This window comes from Schistosoma haematobium, chromosome 2 (assembly GCF_000699445.3).
Source record: "Schistosoma haematobium chromosome 2, whole genome shotgun sequence".
NCBI lineage: Eukaryota > Metazoa > Platyhelminthes > Trematoda > Strigeidida > Schistosomatidae > Schistosoma > Schistosoma haematobium.
This window is the reverse complement of record NC_067197.1, coordinates 19,104,445-19,126,402: the sequence shown is the minus strand read 5'-3', so window position 1 is coordinate 19,126,402 and position 21,958 is coordinate 19,104,445. Positions and strand designations below refer to the sequence as shown.

The 21,958-nt window shown below is 32.0% G+C and overlaps 1 protein-coding gene across 2 annotated transcripts in view; it reads right to left on the bottom strand.

Annotated features, from left to right (window-relative positions):
• DNAH2_1 (Dynein heavy chain 2, axonemal) overlaps window positions 1-21,958 on the bottom strand; it is a gene marked incomplete at its 3' end in the record, with an annotated part of 89,554 nt that overhangs the window by 23,246 nt on the left and 44,350 nt on the right. Inside the window, exons 7-19 of one of the 2 annotated variants that reach the window (XM_051214526.1) lie at window positions 20,397-20,675; window positions 19,377-19,713; window positions 18,235-18,371; window positions 16,323-16,622; window positions 13,436-13,680; window positions 11,491-11,689; window positions 10,474-10,803; window positions 8,679-8,867; window positions 5,394-5,760; window positions 4,096-4,263; window positions 2,529-2,746; window positions 1,062-1,280; window positions 165-188 (exon numbers count right to left, since the gene is read on the bottom strand). In XM_051214526.1, the coding sequence (XP_051067715.1) occupies window positions 165-188; window positions 1,062-1,280; window positions 2,529-2,746; window positions 4,096-4,263; window positions 5,394-5,760; window positions 8,679-8,867; window positions 10,474-10,803; window positions 11,491-11,689; window positions 13,436-13,680; window positions 16,323-16,622; window positions 18,235-18,371; window positions 19,377-19,713; window positions 20,397-20,675 (3,012 nt within the window). The remainder of the gene's footprint in view (window positions 1-164; window positions 189-1,061; window positions 1,281-2,528; window positions 2,747-4,095; window positions 4,264-5,393; window positions 5,761-8,678; window positions 8,868-10,473; window positions 10,804-11,490; window positions 11,690-13,435; window positions 13,681-16,322; window positions 16,623-18,234; window positions 18,372-19,376; window positions 19,714-20,396; window positions 20,676-21,958) is intronic. The other variant, XM_035732276.2, reaches the window with a different exon arrangement.

The window sequence follows — 21,958 nt, the reverse complement described above, 5'->3', positions numbered from 1 at the left end:
GGTCAAATATTTCTCATGTTTCATAAATTCTCTCATTGTTATACAATCAATTCCCGCTTCACAACTAAATAAATTCTAGCACATAACAAAAACATGACCTATCAGAATAATAATTATAAGCTTACAGTTACGTCATACAATGTTGATTACAATAAAAAACTTACCTGTTTTTTAACCAAAAGTTGGGGCTAAAAATATATCAATGAAAAAAAAGATTATGGAAATACTCAATAATGACAGGCTACTTAAATATATTATATTGTGATACAGAATATCAGTAACTTTATTTAATCAAATGTCAAAGCCAAACACATAGTTTTGTTCTCGTTACTGGTATGATTCAAGCATAAAACAAAATCGATTATAATTCTTAGAAGTAATTGTCTGAAAAGAAATGAAATAACTGAGATTAATGATAACTGACTAACATATGGACCAATGGCAGATCAAAAAGACTATTAGCTGGGTGGATTTCGGGAGTTAATTCAAACTCTACAGTAGGAATTACACAATTTTGTGGTAATCGACATTAATAACAACAATGCTTTATCAATTCAATTCATTACTTCCATAGCGAAATATCAACTACAAGTGAAATGAGGAAAAAGTGACGTGAAAAAAGATCAATAAAGGTGCTTATGACCTGTACAGTAGAAAGAGATCTTGTCAATTTTTGATAGCATGCAGTGTTTTCAGTTCACTGTTTATAACTAACTTTTTTTCTACAACTCTTTAACTAGACAATGAAGACAAACGTATACTGACTGGTAAGTTGTATTTGTTATGTGCATTCACTAGTTGAATCCATATATGTTGTGGTTAATAAAAATAAAATTACATTTCTTGGTAAATAAGTAATCAAATGAAAATTATTGCTCAATTAATGCTTCTTCAATGATCTTGTTGAATGAGAATACTGATTGTTTGAAATAGTATTTATTAACAGACCAACTATTTCTATAACTGACAGGTAGTTAGTGTGAATAAAAATGAAGTGATTTATCCTTAAATAAAGTTATTAAGGAAATTGATAATGGTAATTGTAGTGGAGAAAAACTTACATCTGTTTCATTAATGTTAATATCAACGGATGCTAAATATTTCTCAGCTACTTCTAGTAAAGCTTCAAGTGGCCATTCACTAAACCAATCAATTGTAGTACAATTAACGAATGCTGGAAACATTCGAATACGATTACGAAATGGTTCACCAATAGGACTCATACATAAAATAATATGTAGATTAGCACGAACTCGTTCAATGAAGAAACGAAATATTGCCTATATTAATAAAACAGAATGCCAAATGAATATGAGAAATAAATGTTTGATGTTATACCACCATGAATTAAATAGCTAACAGTTAATAAAAATAATTGATTTACTAAATACATGTTTAATTACTGAAATTTGAGCCACACTACTTAATGAGATGGGATCCCAACCCTCTACCTAATGTTTAGAAGTCAAGTACTTCAACCACTGACCAACCTCTTCCAATCGATGTAACTACCTTAACGTTATATTCTTATTCAAATAATGTTTAATACCATATTTAACATTTCTCGAATGAGCTGAAATAAATCTCACTGTGCAACGAAAATAGGTTGGTTAAATCTAAAGAATTTAACAAATGAATTAAACTAACATGGAAAGAATTAAATGACAAATAAAATAAACAGACGAGAGATCAATGGTAATAAAATTAAACAAATCAGGTTTTCAGAGTATTGGGTTTGGAGCATATTATATCAATTCTAAACCACTGATTAATTTTCACATTGGATTCTAGAAGCTATGGTGAACAAGTTAACGACGTTAAAAATCAAGGGGAAGAAACTATGCATACTGTTAGTGGCAGAAAACTGAGTATAAGAATTATAATAAACGATGTTAGAAAACAAAAAGTATGACAAAATACCGAATTAGATAATAAGGGGAAGACGAAGAATAGTTATACAGATATTATTGACATTATTTTGATCCATTCAAAGGCTACGAATATCCAGCAAACGTCACAATAAACATGTGCACTTCTAGAAACATCTCAGATCAATAGTTTATAGCATTGCAGAATAACGTCGTATCCTGACTTGGATGTCTCATCTCTATCCCAATCTACTTTTATGTTAACTTATATAAGGCGTCAGGGTAGGTGGTCGCTGGAGATTCAGTATTGCTGATGCAGCAGTTTTACTGTATGTGAAGGTGAATTTTAACTGAATAATTCGGAAGTAGTATACAACTCATGAGTTTCAAATAACCTGTTCCCAGTTTGTGAGTAAATCGGAGTGGTCTAAATTTCTGAATAGTCTTACAGCAGCAACTTTAAATTGTCTACTTGTGCTAGTATGGATCAAATATTATGTTGAAAATTGACTTTTACTGACATATAGGAATAAGGAAAGATGAGTTTGAAGAATATTTTACCAGTTTTAGACCCAACGAACCAATTAGGTGAACTTAATAATCAAAATACGATATTCCATGTATTTAAATTTAAAGTGAATGTTTTCACTTGTAGTTTACCTGAGTCGACTCTGCAATACCTTCTTGTTTAGCAACTTCAAGTAATTCTTGTTTAACCTCTTCAAATTCATCTGATTTGTATAAAATAGGCACTTCACCAGAACTTAACATATTATTAATATCTTCTAAAAATGACTCATCTAACACTTGTGCATCAGTAAATAAGAATACTGTTGGTTTATTTTCAACACCAGCTTGAAAATACATTTTCTTTAAATCTATATTCAATATAATAATACAATTTAAAACAGTCAATTTGCTAACATACAATACTAAGGCAGTTACAAGAGAATATGAATTACTATGATTTCTTGTTATCATTGAACAAGACAGTGTATAAGTGTGATGAAACGTTTACTTCCTAACTGTTTAGTAATGATGCATATGTAACTTGCTGTAGATATGAGTGATTCTTACCAACTGGTTAACTTTTCGAACAAACTTACACTCTGTTAATGCAACTGTGTTAATATCACATATTCTTATTGACTAAGTTACTCGTCATCTACGATAACTGAATTACAGAACACAAACACCAATCATTCACTGTTGCTTACAGGGTCGAAACGAAAAGGTAAAAACCTCATCATATGTCCTATTGGTTTTTGAAGTGATTCCGTTCATTTTTTAAATTTTTATAAAAACAGACATCCGGCTTGCCTTTTGGAGAAACTATTTATTCTAGCTACTTACTTTTCTTATTTACTGAACATAACAAATGGGAGCATATGGATCTAATTTGAAGGAAAAGATAGTTGTACAGACATGAATTCATTTCGAATCACATGTCGTTAAGCTGCATGATGTTAATAGTATTCATCGTAAACATATGATTGACATATTATACGTTTTCATGCAAGAAATTAGTGTTGATTAACTTTCGGTTGTGATTCACTTTCATTAGCCTTCAATAAAGAATGTCTCATGATTTACCACAGCATACAACAATCAGCAAGTATTTATGATGCTTGTGAATACTTAAGTTTTAACTAAATCATAGAAACCAAGTGAATGAAATTTCTAAACCAATTAAGATATTATATTTTAGAACCGCAATTTACAGTAATATGCAGAAGTAGAATGCAGAAATATTCAATTTAAGATCTTTTATGAAAACTGAAAGTTCCTCGTCTAATTTCTGTTATATATCAACTACAATTGAGCCTTCCATAATACCATACAGCTTCTTCCTAAATACTATAGGTCTATCCGATGTCGGGACATAGTAATAATTAGTGAATGAAAGTTATTATACGAGAAATTTCGTGTAATATTATTACACTCCCACACAAAAGTATTCTTTCTATATGTTAACTCACTAAGGAAGAATTCATGTGTTTAACATGAAGTAAAGAATGTAATAGTTTGCAGTCTGCATGGGTGAAAACTCCAGTAGTGGTAGATTGTTTAAAGAATCCAGCTTTCGGTTTAGAATAGCATCAAACCGACTCAAACTAGTTCGATGAGCACAGATAACTATAACTTGTATTTAACTGAACAAATTCTAAGATTATAATGGTGATAATAAAATTATTAATATATTGTAAAAGAACGTAATACAACATACCTTCTCGAAATTCCTGTTTACGATAGTGTTTTGTGACTTCAACTTGAAATGTTTTATATTCACATATATAGGCTGCTAAACGACTTAAACTTTGACGACCACTACCTCCAATCCCAATTAATAGCATATTACCTCTTGGTTGATTAATTACACGAACAACTTTGCACGCTAATTGAAAAAGAGTGATATTATTATCATTGGCATTATTATTAAATGCTAGACGAATTACTATCAGGTATACTTAAAAAGTTATAATCAATGTGTTTGTGAAGTGTATTAGTATAGGTTACACGTAATGTCATAATGCATGACACGGTGAAAGTGTTCTATCAGTATATTTCATCAAGTCCATTACCCGGATGAAATTCTATTGAAATATAATATAGTAAATTTAAACTGTGGTCGCTTACAAATTAGAAAGTTGTCAAATAATCTTTTGCATAGTTTGCTTTGAATGATCATAATAAGCTCATCTGAACAAACTATGAAAAAGAATTTACACTGAGCTTAAATGAATGAATTTTAAGATTATTTTATGAATTGCATAACCTCAGAATCCATTTTGTTCAAGTGATCACAGAAGGAAGTGTATGGTCAAAGATGAAAGCTTCCTCTTACTATGTCTCATATCCTTGATCCACTAATTAGTTGAAACTCAATCTCCTCGATAAGCTGATTTTACTATTAAGTTTGCAGTTCTCAATTGAAATTCGATTTCTTAGATGCATTGTTTTCGTACATTATAGCAAAATATTTGAGTCTGTAGATTGACATAAGTGGACGAACCAATCAGGTATAAGATAACAGGTTCGGATTTTGGCACGAAATCCACTCATCCGTTTGGCTAAATAGAATTTTGGCATTAAAGCTGATGCCAGTTCGTTATGAAAACCCTAAATTTATTTCCTAACCTTAATCATCAACTGCAAATCATAATTCTGATTCCCCACGCTGGTTTATAATCCCCGTTTGATCCTAGTTATTAGGTAGACATTCTCAAGGCCAGTTTAGCGTCACTCAAAGGTCGTCCATAAATTATGGTCTCACAGTGTAAAGGTATGTAAATGCCATGAAGTAAGTATACTAAAATTTGAGTCCTAGGAAATTTCAGTGTTTTTGAATAGCAAAGTAAAACATTGGTATTTTGCATGATATAAAGGCGATGATAATGTGGTATACTTAAGGGACAAGTTATTTCTTCGGTGTCAGTAATTATTCTACTGATAAGTTAAGTGTTTGAATGCTATAAAGAATAAACGTGTTGTTTTTCAAATCAAAAAGTGAAAAAACACACTTACTATGTTCAATAGCATCACGAAACATGACTAAATCTACGTGTACCATACCAGGAGATTCATTATATTCTTTTAAAGTTTGGGCCATAAATTTACGTAGTCTATCTAAATCTGTAACATCTTCATATGAATTATCAGGATTCATAAAATCCACAAATATTGGAGACTGTTTAGACGGACACAAACCATGATATGTTTGATCGAAGTAACTGGCCAATGATTCACCTACCAGATCGAGATATGTTGCCCTGTCTTTTTCATCTACCAAACGATCATAAAATACACGTAATCCTTCGTGAATCCATAAACGAAGCATTGAGTTACGAGTATCAATATACTTTTTACTAGCTCGAAGTAAACCTTGAAAGATCTCAAATATAAAAAAGAATGACCTCACGCATATGCGGTAAGCTAAACATCTAGGATAAGAATGACAACGAAGAAAGTAAAGCAAATTTTTCTTAATCATAAAACATACCATGTGACGTAGTAGTAAAATTGCATTCATTCTTAATTTCACTCTGAATCTTCGGTTTTATGATATTCCATGTTTTTCATTCTTCAATTTCATCCGTTCTTTTCGAAGAAAATTCCTTAGTTTTATATATTTACTTCACTATTACTATTTGCACTCTTTGCTCATAATATTATTTTGTACTAACAATATGCCTTTGTAATAGAGACAAGACTATAATTTATAGACGAATCAATCATATTTTAAAGAGCAGCTCTTAGATTTTAGCGTGAAATGACATATTGACATTTGAGCTGATAACAGTTAGTGCTGAAAACCCTAACTCCAATTTCTAACCCAAATCCTAATCTTCATTTATAACTCTCATTTGCCCCGACTAAGCAAGTCGACAATCTAAAAGTCAATTGAGCATCTATCAAAGGTCGTCTGTCAGTTATAGTCTCATCATAAAATGATTTGATTTTGTGTGGCTATCTCACCAGCAGGATTTTTGTGTGTCATTAGCTAAACAGAAGCCCTGAAAACAACTACTGATTCATCGGAACATTTCACAAAAATATTTGTTTCAAGGACAATCAAAAATTTCTGTCCTTTAGAACCACTTATGATCTTAATATTTATTATATAAAACGTTACTAGAAATAGCCTTATACAAACACTGTTCAATTTTCATTCTAACAACTGATTAAAATCAAAAGAGGATTTTGTGGAGATTTTGTTCATTAAATAGTTGAATTCATAAGTCAATTAAAGCTAGACCATTGTGGGAAACCTGGAAGCACTAGACATTAACACTGTTGGATGCCGGCTCAGTGGTTTAGAGGTTATACATTCGCGCGCGAGATCAATAGGTACTGGGATACGACTCCCGCGGGCAGGATCGTGGATGCACACTGCTAATGTGTCCCATACTGGGACGAAACGGCCATCCAGTTCTTCCAGGTTTCCCATGGTGGTCTAGCTTTAATTCACTCATGAATTGAACTATTAAATAACTCATTAAAAGCTTATAACGAACCAAATACTTTTTCATTAAGATGAAAGAGATTAACAAAGTAAAGAAACTTCAGATAGTGGAGAAGATTTGTAGCTCAGGTGGATGATTTTGGTGGAGTTTTGTTCTCTGAGCTGGATGGTTTGGTCGTGGAGCTTTCACTGTTCTTCTGAACGACGTCATCAGCACAAACTTTAGATAGAAGTGAAGTGTTCGAATTTCCCCCGGACCAAATTAAGGACATTCAAATCAACAACGACGAACTGATGATACCCTTCGACATAACAGCACTATTCACCTCAATCGAACCAAAATTAACAAAAGAACCTACATCCCTGCTGCTCAATAACGACAAAAATCTCACCAAATACACGAAGCTTCAAATTCAAAGTCTACTGGAACTCATCGATTTATGCCTAACAACATATTTTCAATCCAACAACAAAATCTACGAACAAACGAAAGGGACACCAATGGGATCACCAATATCAAGACTCATCGCAGAGGCAGTGATGCGAAGAATAGAAGCCGCGATACTATCAGTGATCAAGCCAAAAATTTGGATTCTCTATGTAGACAACACTTTCGTCATCGTCAAAAAGAATGAGCTGGAAAACACTTACAAACTGATCAACAACGTTTTCGATGACATCAAGTTCACGATGGAACAGGAGTCAAACAATAAACTATCATTCTTGGATATATTGATCACTAGAACTGACACAGGAAAACTGGAAACCCAAGTATATAGAAAACCGACCCATACAGATCAAATCTTCAACTACAATAGCAACAACCCAAGAGCCCACAAAATCAACTGCGTACACACTTTTTTTCAAGAGGGCGAGGACGCACTGCAGCACACTGGCGGCACGAAAAAATGAAGAGAAATACCTGATGGATGTATTTCAAAAGAACGGCTACCCAATCAACTTCATCAAAAAATACCAACCGCACGCAGCATTCAAATCCATGTCAAGCAGAAAAATCAACAAAAGGACCACCCTACCATACATACAAGGAATATCAGAAACCGCAACGAGACTGCTGAAAACCTTCGGGATAAGTGTGGCACACAAACCGACAAAATCACTACAATCAATCCTATGCAAACCAAAGGATGAAATAACAAAGAAAAACAAATCAAACATCATCTACAAAATAAATTGTACCAACTGCGACAAACACTACATCGAACAAAGCGGACGCCCCCTTCACCTTCGCCTACATGAACATGAATTAGCCGCCATGATATCTCCTCACTTATATCAATACACGTGGACAACTGCGGACACTCATTCGATTGGAAAAATGTGGAAATATTAGACAGAGGAAACTCCAAAAACACCAGAGAATATTTAGAAGCCTGGCACTCAGGTCAATCAGCAATCAACAAGCATATTGAAATCAATCCAATTTACCAACCAATCAGGAAATTCATGTGCAAATATAGGAACAAAAATCAGACCAATGGGAGACACAATCAAAACAAAGAAGTAAACAATGACAAATTTGAGGTCAATAAGAACCAATCAACATCGAGGTGCACAGAACAAGCTGTGAAACACATATGGAGAAATTCGAACATTTCACTCCTATCTGAAGTTTGTGCTGATGATGTCGTTCAGAAGAACGATGAAAGCTCCACGACCAAACCATCCAGCTCAGCGAACAAAACTCCACCAAAAAGCAACTTCAATTTGACAGCAATAAATTAGTTTAAATCATATGAAACAATATATCGATTGACTAAAAGATTTGTTTATTGTGAAACAATTTCACTACTGACTGTAAATTATAAATAATAAAAGAAACTTACTTTGGAAATATCTCTTAAATTGAATAAGTAGTGTATTTTTGTTGGAGTTGGCAAAAATTTATTAACAATTGCATGATATAAATCAATTGAAGCCTGAGTTAAATTATCAGCCATCGATTTAACTTCATCTTGAAATTCTTGTAATTTTTGAGTGATCATAGTTCCATAAATTCGTTTAAGATTGGCCTCCTGATACAAAAGTAAAACAACTCCTAATTAGGGTTTAAACTGATAATGTTTTCTAAGAACGTAATGAAAACGTAACGATTAAACAATCAAGGTTAAAGAAGACGATATCAACGTCAATTACACTATTATTTGCAAAAAATATTTATCCTTCAAATAATTAGTTGTTGAATAATAAGTAGTCTTACCTCACTCAAATATTCACCAACCAGTAGATCATAGTTTTAAACACTATTACACCTATCTTGGTTCGTTCATCTAGACGGTGACTCAAACTGAATACATAAGCTTGTACTTCATCAATAACAATTATCAAACTTAAAATGAAGTGTTAGTTAAGTAGATTCCAGTCGAAAACCGCCTAAAATTTACTAAGCGCTAGTAATGAGAAAGTGGTTGACTTTGTCTATTGCTAAACTGAGAGAAAACTAAAAATCCTATCGAAAGTCATTGTGATGTTATAAATTTTTAGTTGAAGACTTCAAGTGATATGACAAAAAAATTATCATGAAGTGTGATTTCAATGGTCAATTTAAATCAATGTAATAATTAAATATCTGGATTAAAACAAGCATTAAGCGTCAATAGGGGTTCCAGTATTTAATTTTTAAGCATTTTAAACATTCAGACCTAGCTGAACTTTCATTATGAATCGCACAATGTTAAATTACCAATTCGCGGGTGAAAAGTTCTTGAATTTTTCCATTAATTTTAACTCCTAACTATATTTCATTTTAACTTGTCAAGCACAAGATGAAGATAAAGTAGGTTTAATATGAATAACCCCGTGGGTTTGACTATGATTAAGTTTCTACCTTTAACCAGTCATTTTCGATCAGATGCTGAATGGCTATCATTGAGTTAAATTATTTTTTATGCTCTGAGTAATTGATATGTATATTACTTTACATATTCGAGGGACTTGATAACATTTATTGGTTACGGACAATTTAAAACGGAATTTGTTGTGATACTTTATTAATATTTATTCATCCTTATTCGGAGTAAACGCTATTGATATTATATATTTGATTGTGTTTTTTTATAAGTCCTATTCACAAGATTGACGAATAATGAAAGGATGATTGTTACTAATTTCGGATTTCGTAAAGTAATAATGATGCAACCTTCTCAAGTTTTATGGTTTCGTGGGTATCGACAAGTAAAAGCTGTTTATAATAGTCCATCAACTTCGCTAAAAGTTAATGGTTATAAAAAAAAACTGGGACTGAAACTGATCAAACTACACGCACATGAAATTTAGTAACTCAAAAGTTTTACTGGCATTATGAAAATTAAAACGATTTTATTTCTAAAACGTCTCAGCCTGTGTTAACATAGTGTCAAAAATTATCGATACATTATATATGGACAAAAGTAGTTGATTACCTTTATGAAGTATTGGGAGATGTTTAGATAATAATATCATGATACAATGGAGATGCACACAAGGAAAACAATCAAAATACTGAATGTTGCATGGATCAAATTTAAAATAGCCTGTTAACAAAATCTTCATCTAATCCCAACATAAAAGTGTAAACAAAACTCTCTTCAAGTTTTAGAAAAAGTATAATGATAACTTTTAATTCCAAAACAAAATTCGTACCGTTGGGAATGTAACAACAATTTGATGAAAATGGGCTTGTAATCGTTGAGATAATATCATTCTTCCACCACCCGGTATACCCATTGCTGCAAAAAGTTGCATACCTTTTATTTTCTTTCTAGTTTGTTTTGCACGATCATACCAAAATCCATATTCTAACCATTGACGAATTAATTCAAGAGGTGGTTGAGAACCAGAGCTATCTTTAGCAGGCATATTAAAATCATCCATAAATGTAAGCATTTTACCACCTCCAACAGGTACAAATGTATCTTTTGTACGTTTCTCTACCCGTCCTTCAATAATATCTTGAACATTGTTTGATGTTGTCTATATAAAAGAAGAAAATTACTATAGTGCACATATCATCTTTTGTGAGATCATGTTCACATTACTTTTTATGTTGCGACATTATAACACCTATTATCATACAGCTCTTAATATAGATTTAACTGAGTTGGTCTATCATACACTCGAGTGTACTCAATAATAGGCCGAAGAGATGAAAGCAATTGTAAGTCTAAACTAACGGGCAAAGTCTCAACAATGTGACTCAAAACTATAAAATAAATATACCTTGGTAATCGCCATAGTATAGTTATTTAAAAAAACGTTTCTTGTTTTGTGTTATGCTATACAAATAAGTGAAACTCCATACTCTTTCGTTTAAGGAAAATAGAGATCGTATTTATAAATGAACTTGAGTGTGCACTTTTTTCGATGACAATATGATTAATTGTGAGTTGTCAAATTACACTAATGTCATTCGAAATACTTTAATCGGATACAATGATATGAACCACATACATCATGAGAAATCAAACGTTGCTACGGTTTACTAAAACGTCCTCTGCAGGAATATATTACTAGTCGAATGTTAACGTCAAAAAAAAGATTTCATTATTGGTAACTATTAGTTTAATAGCATACTAATAATAACAATAATAATAATGAAATTAGGAAAGTAGAAATCATATACATAATATAAATGAAAATTCATATGAAATTGTCACCAACTTGTGAAGACATATTAATTATTAGATTAATCCATTGTGTTGAATCTAAATTCCTTAATAAATCCAAAGCTAATGATGTTTTTCCAGTCCCAACAGAACCAACTAGTAGAGCAGGATATTTTTGTTTAACTGTGCAATCCAGGAGAAAATTATACCGAATTGTATCTGCAGTTGGTACTAGTATTTTATGAAATGGTACACTGAAAGTAAATTATAAAGCAAATGATTAATGATGGTAGTCAGGTTCTATTATTGGTAAAAAAAAAATTGTAAGGGAATAAAAAACATACATAAAAGTGGATTTTATGCCATAAAACTAGCAGTTGATATGTCAAAAAGAATTATGATAAACAATGTACGTACGTTTCATCTCATACTGGAACTACTTATCCGCACACTTCAATAATCCATAGATTCAAATAAAAAAATTTTGCAATTTGATTAGGTAGAAAAGAATTAATGAATTAGAATAAAACTGTGTTGGTTTTAATTTTCTCACTTGTCTACAGAACTCATCGAGGCAATAGAACATAGTGACAAGAATAAGCAGTTATATATTCTAAGATAATCACTACTGACGAAGGTAGAAAGTTGTTACAACAAAGGATTTTTAGTATGCTTGCTTCTAAGCAAAACTATAGATAACTATTCCTTAAAACAGAAAGCAAAATGAACAAAGAATAGAAACAGGAAATATAGAGAACTAGAACATTGTCATTGTAAGCTACTTAACAAGATATGTTGAAACAAGGCCTTAAAGTAGGTGTTAGTTTGACGAAGTAGAAAAAACTGTAGAGTAAAAAGAAAATTATGACAGGGAAATTTAATATAAGATCACTAAGATAACGGTAAGATAATATATTTTTTTCTTTCATAATATATGCATTAGTTTAGAGTTCTCTGAAAGTCAGTTTCAACAAAATTCATTTCACCATCAATTGTTTTAAACCAATTTAAAACGACTATTTGCCCTTCCAGTGTATCGTTTTGAGTTTAGCCATATTGTTCTGTATCTAAAGTTGAAAAACTGAATTTCCACCTTTTTTCGATTACGGTTAATGATTTACATATGGTATTTTGAAGTAAATTTCTAATCATAAACGAATGTAACACTGGAATATTCTGTTTGGACAGGTATACATAAGTATTTTACGAATAATTTAAGAATATTTGAGGAACCAGTAATTTTATCACTTAACTAGAAAGTCTTTGCAGAAGAATTTAATTTACATGATTGATTGTCTCGAAGCGGTAGCGTGTGAACAAAGAATAGATGAAATGTGCTTAGCAGTGGAATCCAGGACGCGTGCTCTCTCCGATTCGGAACTCTTCAGCTGCATATACCTACATCCAAGAGCTTATGTTCAGAACCCCGGCACCGTTTGTTTCAAATCTCAACGCGTTATCCATTTAGTTACTGAATCCACCGAAATCATACTAACATTTGATCAGTCATATTATATTGTCATCCTATGCTGATCTAGATAAAGTCATTATGAAACTAAGGCTGATAAAAGTTCAGTCAAAATATCAACAACTGTATAATGCAAATCGTTACAAATTAAGGCGCTATATAGAGTCTTGATAATATTTACGAAGTAATCTTTTGATGTAATGATAAACGTTTTCACTGCTATTCTACAAAGAATTTACTTGAACTTGTATGTAAATAGCATATAAAAAGTGCGTTTGATATGTAAACCAAGTTTTAGATATCTGTAATTAGTTTGTCCTTCCTTCAGACTACAGTTATATTCAAATTATAATTCATTAATTATCACTGGCAGACTCAAGAAATTTATGAAACATTTTAATGCTGATTTGTATAATTGCAAGAAAAGTTACATGAAAAGAAACAAATGGCTTAAGTGATCAATTCAGTAGTTGATCACAAGAGATTAGATACAAATCAACAGAATTATAAGAAAAGAAACAAAGTAACATACTTCGGTGAATATTTCCATCCAGTATTTAACTTCTCCTCCCAGTGAATCCATGATCTTGATTTAGGATCTACATAATATTCATAGATTGAATCTTTATTTGGAAAACTTCCTTCAATTTCACGGATATATGCATCAACTTTTTTACGACCATCTTCATCAACTAGACATGCAACAGACCATATCATACAAAATTGAAACGTCATTTCCAATAAACGCGGATAATAGTCTACATCTGCAGGATTTGCCTAGAATATTTCGAGTGGTAATAAAAGGTAGAATGACGTAAGAGATGTAAATAAAGGTAATGCGTTTTTATGTAAATGAACAAAATACCTCGTAATATTAATTTTTCATTATGATGAAATGACTATCAAAATCAAAAGCTTGGATAAGTTATTGATGAAGATTCACATTAATGGTGTATAACTAGACCTTTGAACTATCAGATGTTCACTTAGCTGACAATGAATGCAAAACAATTTCATTTTCTGAATTTATATTTTGCATCAATAAAAAACCGATCGGCGTTCGTTCAATAAAGATGAACATCTCTGTATTGCTGTAATATTAAGAATATTAACAGTGTAATAATAGAAAGTACTAGTGTAAATTTCGTTTATGTAATCCGAAACTGTTATTATGAAATATGACTAACGGTTTTAATGTGTGTCAAATTAGCAACAAATAAAACTACTAACTATAAAGGACTATCCTCAGTGGCGTGTAGAATACAAATCAGTTAGGTAACTGATGGAGACTTAAATGAACCGCAAATAATTTCTATAGACTGATATCGGATTGAGAGCCTTTAAATAGCTGTTTCAGTCTACTTTCAATAATTCATTTTTTCTTGGTTTTAATTTGAATAAAAGATCTGAATCGATGTTTAGCTTTATGACGTAAGAAATAGTAGTGGATTATTGGAAATTGGTAACCGCTGCGTAGCTTGGTTTCATGTTTAAATCCATAAATATCCTGACTGGAATTCTAGAAAACGGTAGTTTGAACCTTAATACAATTTAAGTTTTTTTGTTTAAACTGTTAAAATCTGTTATATCCGAACGAATAATAAATGAACGGTAACTGCTAGGAATTATTTATGGACTGTTACTACATATATTCTTATTAGATAATTATTTTATGGTGTGATGCGGTCTAGTTTGACTGTATATAAAACATGTATGTCTTGAAATATACGACTCATCCAATGAAGGTTGGTATTAGTGATCTCAACTTAGCGAGCTGGGTTGGGCAAGAAGTTACCATACAAAAGATCAATAAGGACTAAGAGCTGACTCAAGGCTGCTCGCGCGTGTTAACGCACAATTGGTTTATCACAGGGACGAGACCATCGAAGTCGGTATTCTGACAGGTGATTTTCGTCACATGATGTTTGGTGGGTCATAGGAGATAATCATTTTGGAATGGAAATTGAGGTTCTGACAGTTTTATGCGGATTTTATGATTTAATTCCTTACTTATATCTTAATTCGCATCTCGTGTAACTGTTTGGTTTTATCTGTACGCATAAAAAATGTTTGGCCCTCATTCAAGGTCCATGAGGTACGATGGTTCTAATGCACCAAATAATTTGGCTTATATGCAGAACTCGTAAATCATCAGGAAATGGGTGGCTTTTGCGGAGCCGGCAGAATTATGTTTGAAGTTAACCGGGATAATTCCAGACTTAAATTCAAAGATGCAAATAATGTAATGCAATGCATGTTTCGCCTATATAATAGTAGCATTATAACTCAATAACACTATATCTTAAAAATATTCAGATCATATTTAGTTCCAATATGCACCAGTCAGTGTTGTTAAATCATATCTTTAACCTTAAGAAAATGAATGCGATACTGTTGCAGTGATCCAGAAAACTTCTCGCAAAAGACAAGAAAGGCTCAGGAAACTCCAAGAAGCACTTTATCTAATCAGTGTTAACTTGAAGTTTAGCCAGAAACATCAAAAAAGTGAAAAGTCACATATAGAGTTTCTGATTGGCTGATTACTGTACTGCTACTATGTTTAGTATCATTCCAGAATTTTCGGGAAACCCAAGGACATCTGAAATACTATAAAAACCCTATATTTTCTGTACTAAAACGAACCTTTGGAGTAAAGTACTTCTCGCATACTTACACCTTTTCTCTCGTGTTCAGATCGCTGTGTAGTTCTAGCTTGGGGGTTACGAGAATAGCTTAGGAACCGAATATAGTGTTTAATTAACAAGACTAATCAGATACATAAAATGTAATGTGAGTTAAATTATTATTTATATGTGTCTAGGAATTCGCAAGTTAATTACAGATGGTTATATGCGTATCCATGTTTCAAACAGTTAGATGGTTCTTTAAACAATCCACTTTTGATTTCAACTAAATTTTTATCTTTGTTTGCTAAAAAATAATCCATTCATAGTGCCGAGATTGATAAGACACCATTTTATACTACACTACCTATTTCTACCTTTCACATATTTCCAATTTCCACTAGTTACTGGACCTTTCATTTTACTCAGCTTTCTTAGTTTTCATTTATACTGCATCATAAACAAGTGTATCATCAGATTGCTAAAATTCTGTCGATCAACTAAGTTAGATCAACCTCAACGTCTTTTAGAACTTATGGAATTTGCAAGTGAGCATCAACCGATATCATAGATCCGAAGGTTGTGACAAATCCCATGTATTCCGTTGTATATGATAATGTCATACTGTCAGATCAATATAGTTTGTTTCATAATATTTGAGTTGATTCGATTATTCGATTAAAATTCCCGCGTGAATGTTGCAACCATATTTTTCTTCAACCAACTGATGACTTCTGACAAAAAAACATTTCTAAGCATAAACATAATCTGTTGTTATTTTGATTTAGTACTTACCCATACTTCAGGAGTCGCCAAACTATCATATAATTTACATAACGAAATAATTGTATTAGTTAAACTCATTGGAATGATAATATTGCAGTTCAATCTGATATATTCATATAAATTGTCAATGTATTTAGTGAAGAAACGTTTTGTTTCTTCAACTAATACCTTATTTGTCTTTTTCGACAACCATGATTCAACATACGGCCACCAGCCTAAATCATTTACATCATTGTAAACCATACCACAACGTGATACAGTCGCGGGAGATGCTACAGATAAATCTTCCACTTCAAAAAGTAGTGAGACCTATGTATAAAAAAAGCGAAAAACAAGAATTAGTTCATAAGTTCATAAGAATTCAGATCAATAACCAAACACAAATCTAAGAATTTTTTAATCATACCTAATACTTGAACGTCGGTGATGATGATGTTATATCCCGACAAGAATTATCAATGGTAACTCTTGAGAACTACGATATATATATTTTTATTGTATCACTGTTACGTAACTAAACTATGGATATTCATGTTCCTCTTATTATAAGCTTTATTTTGACTCATAAACTATTATTATAAGATCTACCATTCTTGAATTATATCCTGTTTATTAATTACTACCTCCCTTATTCACAGCCACATTTGGCTAAATCTTGTACAACTGTTATTTTCCGTTTTATGGTACGATGTGGTCTGTGTGGTTGGTATATAAACCCAGTATGTTTGAAATAAATGATTCATATCGCGTAGGCTGAGATTTGTGTTCTGGACTTAACAGGCAGTGTTAGGTAGAAAGAAGGACTGGTTAAGACTCTGAACTGCTCATACGGGTTTGCGCGTCATTGATCCGGTCGATAAATCACTGTTCTCTAATTGGCGGTATAATTACATCATATATTAATAGGGTACGAGGCCACAAGTTATAAAAGATGATCTGCATACGATAAGGTTTTAAACCGTCGACGTAGTTTACCATTAATGAAGCTCTTAAATTATTAAGTCATATCTAAATAAAACAATTACAACATGAGTTGTATTTTCATGCTAATATACATATGTATATTTGAATGTACGCGAATGAATGAATTCTTAATACGATGAATAAAAAGATTGATTAGAACTTATCATACAAAGCATCATAAGGGATATAATTATCTCTGTAATTTTTTGAATGCGCTGAAAATGTTAGGTAAAATTTAGTAATCGAACTGTTTTAAGTAAATACACTTACTCCACAAATAAAGGGAAAATTGAATACTGAACATAGAAATATAGTGAAATATTAGACATCAAACATATACATCAACTTGAGATAAGGTGAAGAATCCTATAGTTAATTATAAAGCAACAAAGCTTTTCCGAGTAGGCTTTTGTATATGTGGAAGGTGTTATTCAAAATGGTGAATCAGAATATAAAATAAATCGTGGTGGGAACCACTAAATAATTAGAAGCTAGACATTAACACCGTTGGATGCTGACTCAGTGGGTTAGAGGTAAAGCGCTCGCGCGCGAAACCAAAGGTCCTGGGTTTGAATCCCGAGAGCGGGATCGTAGATGTGCACTGTTGAGAAGTCTCATATTAGGACGAAACGGCCGCCCATTGCTTCCAGATTTTCTATGGTGGTCTAGGTTTAACTGATTCATGAACTCAACCATTAAATTAGAAAATACTCATTTTGGCAACGCGGACCTCGCTATATCATCTTTTCTTAATTTAGTCTCCTCAGGAAATCATTTAGGACCTAACTATGGATTTAAAATTAATTTTTCCATCCTGATAAACACATTTTACAGATAATTGTCACCAGGATCAAATAAGACAACTGCAGTTGTAATGCTCAATTCAAAGTGAAGTTTGAAAAGTTTATTTCCAGTGACGTATTTCAAAAATAATCACAAATAATAAAGTACAACTTACTTGTTCAGGCATTGAAATTCTTTCTCCATTGATCAATGTTAAGATTTTATTATCGTCCATAACACTGTTCATGCTTTCAATCCATAACGTGTCTACTGGTCCATCGAATATTATCCATTTTAATGTTGGCGACCCATCTGTAATGATTAAAAACGTTTGTAAATTTCTGTTAGACAAACAAAAAATACCAGTGTGAATTGATTGTAATTTATTTGCATAAATCGGTAGTTGATAGAATCTCTTTGTCACTCACCCTAGACCAGTGAATAATATTAAATATTGAAGAGTATTTTTAAGCCATAAAACAAGTATTATCAACATAACTACGGAAAATTTAGTTCTTCATAGTAAATTAACCTCATCTTTAGTGTTGAGTGCTTGAAAGCAACCAAAGTAAAGTCCTTCACTTAGACCTTGTACTAGTTGACACTACTCAATGAGGTATATCTGCAATCTTAAGGGAACTGATGTTCTCGTTTTGCATTTAAAATCACATTATTCAGTCACAGAAAAACGTTACTATCAAGCTGTTTCGATCATATGTGATCTCCTGTTAGAATGAGATATTTACATTAACTGATCACTGAGTTGTTATCTTTAGTCGAGTACTACTGATTAGTCAATTGAATGATAAGGATCAGCTGTTAATTGTCTTTCATCAGATCACACTTTGTTTTCTATGAATGTTTTCAGTCAACAGTTTTGAACTGAGACAGCAAATGGGTTTTGCGAAGTGCAAGGAAAGTTGTGAAAACGGTCTGTAATCGGTGTAACAGAATGATGTTGTAGTTTTAGTCCAAAAATTATACATGAACAGATAATGTACCAAACTAAATACTTGAGGTTGTGATATAGATAACCTGCATGAACATAAATTACTTGCTGAGTATTTAGTATCATTGAATAGAAAAGTATTAATGTGATTAAAACGATTAGAAGAAAAAAAACATATGCACCGATGACTACATATGCTATTTGATAAAGAAATAACCTAAGTAAAAAGAGTCCTACAATTAACTACCATTCACTATTATTCTTTTAATGCTTCACTAAAGTAGTAAATATCTTTTACAATAGAAAAGTATTCATAAGTTAATAGACGTACAATCCTAACGTTATCATGGATAAACATGATAGTTTACCTGAACACGTTTGTCGCATAATACTTGAAAGTACACCGTCTGTCCATTCATTTGTTGATAAATTAAATTCTCCATATAATTCGCCTAAAGATAAGGATTTAGGATTTAATGAATATTCTGTAACCATTTCAAAGTCAGAGTTAGGTACTTTGGCCAATGAATTGTGGACCGCTTTAAGTAGGCGCCATGTTGTAGATTTCCCTGATAATGCTTTGCCAACTATCATAACTGAATGTCTCGAACTTTTGGTTTCATACAGTTGTATAACTTTGGTTAGTGTAAACGGTGTCATACGCAGATTGATTTTATTACATTCTTCTTGCAGAGCATTTTTAATCTATGAAAATGATTTAACATAATAATTATGGTTCATGTACATGAAAGTACCATGATATATTATGCGAATTACATAATCTTAGAACATATTTATAACTAAGTTGTTTTCGAAAGTAATGAGTGTAGTGATTTAAGTGGTTTAACTCTATGAGAAGCAAGACATTTTTAAGTACTTATGTTTAATATCCTAACCTTGGGAAAGATATGAACGAATTCAACAACCGAAGCAAATTCTGATTTAATACTAAGTTATTTATGGATTTCATTTCCATAGTTATTTAGGAGGGCTTTATACAATGACGAAGAAAACACTAAGCCGATCTTCTCGTTCTTGTTGGGGAGCTTGTGGGAAATCGGTACAGCTGTTCAGAATAGGCAGTAAAAGCATGTATGTGTAATAATTATTCTTAAAACAGTATTATACCATTTCAAAAGAATACTATCACACTTAAAATTTTGATTAGTCTTACACTAATATGGGTTCGTGTGTTATCATATGTTTCCGCTTTTGAGCTGGTTCGTATTCGCTTCTAATCTTTATAAGCAAAAATGTATTTAGAAAATTTCAGTAAATTTGGTATGATAAAAAAATATTGTCTAGCTTATTTTAACTAAGTAAATGACATGCAAATAATGTTAAAGTACTTTTCATAATTCTTATAATGTTTCTACACAATGACGTACCTTTGAATAATCGATTGTAGGTGGTTCAATACTTGGGAATAAATCAGTAATAATACCTTCAAATAATGGTAAATCCACTGAAGTAAGCTTAGCTAGATTCATGTCATTCAATGATAATAATAACAATTCTTCATCTGACATATTTGGATTGGCACGTTTCTTCTTACCAGCATAACGTAGTACAGATACTAGTGCGCGTAGACCAAAATCATAATGATCTTGTTTACTTAATTGTTGTACAGTTAAATTATACAGTGTAAATACTTTCTTGGCTAAAATCTGCAAGTAAAAGAAATACTCTAATTAATTACCAAGATAAAAAGTTAGAGATTTCACTTATTCAATTAGTTTATATTATATCTGGGCTGTAGCGAAGAGTGGTATCGATGACGCAGATTTCATTCCACTCGAGACTTGACACCTGGATGTCCACGAATTCCGTTGATGTTTATCACCCTGAAACTCCCATCCGGTATATGCCACTTGAAACGCCAACGCATGATCTACTAAGCTACTTGGTCCAGTTAGATATTAAATTGTACTTAAGCCTTACTCCTAGCCTATTAAAACTCAAATGAAATTTCCCGTTTTTACTCTCGTCTCTTAGTTGTTCCTACTTTGTATCAATTCAACCGTAATTTAACCTCAATCTCTATAAGGAATGAGAGAAGGAAGTTTTTATAAGAGAACTTTTCTATTCGAAAAAGTAACAGTAATGCTTACATAGTAATAGTTAGAACCTTCAGATCATGTAACAAAACAACGAACATTAAAAAAGTAACCATCACCATGGTGGTCAAGGCCAATGTGATACGGTGAGCTTAAAGTTATCAAGGATTTGCTTACTTATCAAAACTACAAAACATTACCTAAAGAAAATCCAAGATAATTTCTGGCTTTCCTAGCACTTTCCAGAAATTTTATCGATAATTGTTAGTGGTTTGGCTTGTCTCATTGTCGATAACTGCAACTAACTTTTGATCATTCTTACAATGTGACCTAAATTTGTACACACTTATCAACGATGAAATGATACAAACCCTTATGAGTATGAGTTTAACATTATATGTTGAAAATGGTTTTCTGTCAGCTGAAATTGATTAAAGAACCAGTTAAAAGATGTTACCGAATAGTTATTTCGTACCGACGACTACACATGGTATAGGGTAGGGTGATTAAATAGTACAACTGACTATCAGGTTTATCTTAATTTACGGTATTTAGGTAGCTGATTTTACTTTGTAAAGAAAGTTGAATTTAGATGCTGAATTTACCAAGACCATTTGCCAAACAAATGATGTTTCTTGGTAGATAAAATCGATTGGATTCCTAAAGTAACATTAATAAATTGTGACAAAAATAGCCTGATCTATGTTTTTGAGCATCGGTCGTCTTTTGCAAAAGATAAATCTTTTATTACAACCAACCTAATATCTAGTTGCTTCAACGTCTATAAACTAACAGGAAACATAATCTCAATATATTCCTTTATATATTAGAGGATTCTATCGTTTTATTTAGAAGAACGCCCGATTTTGTACATCTAGTATATTACACATTTG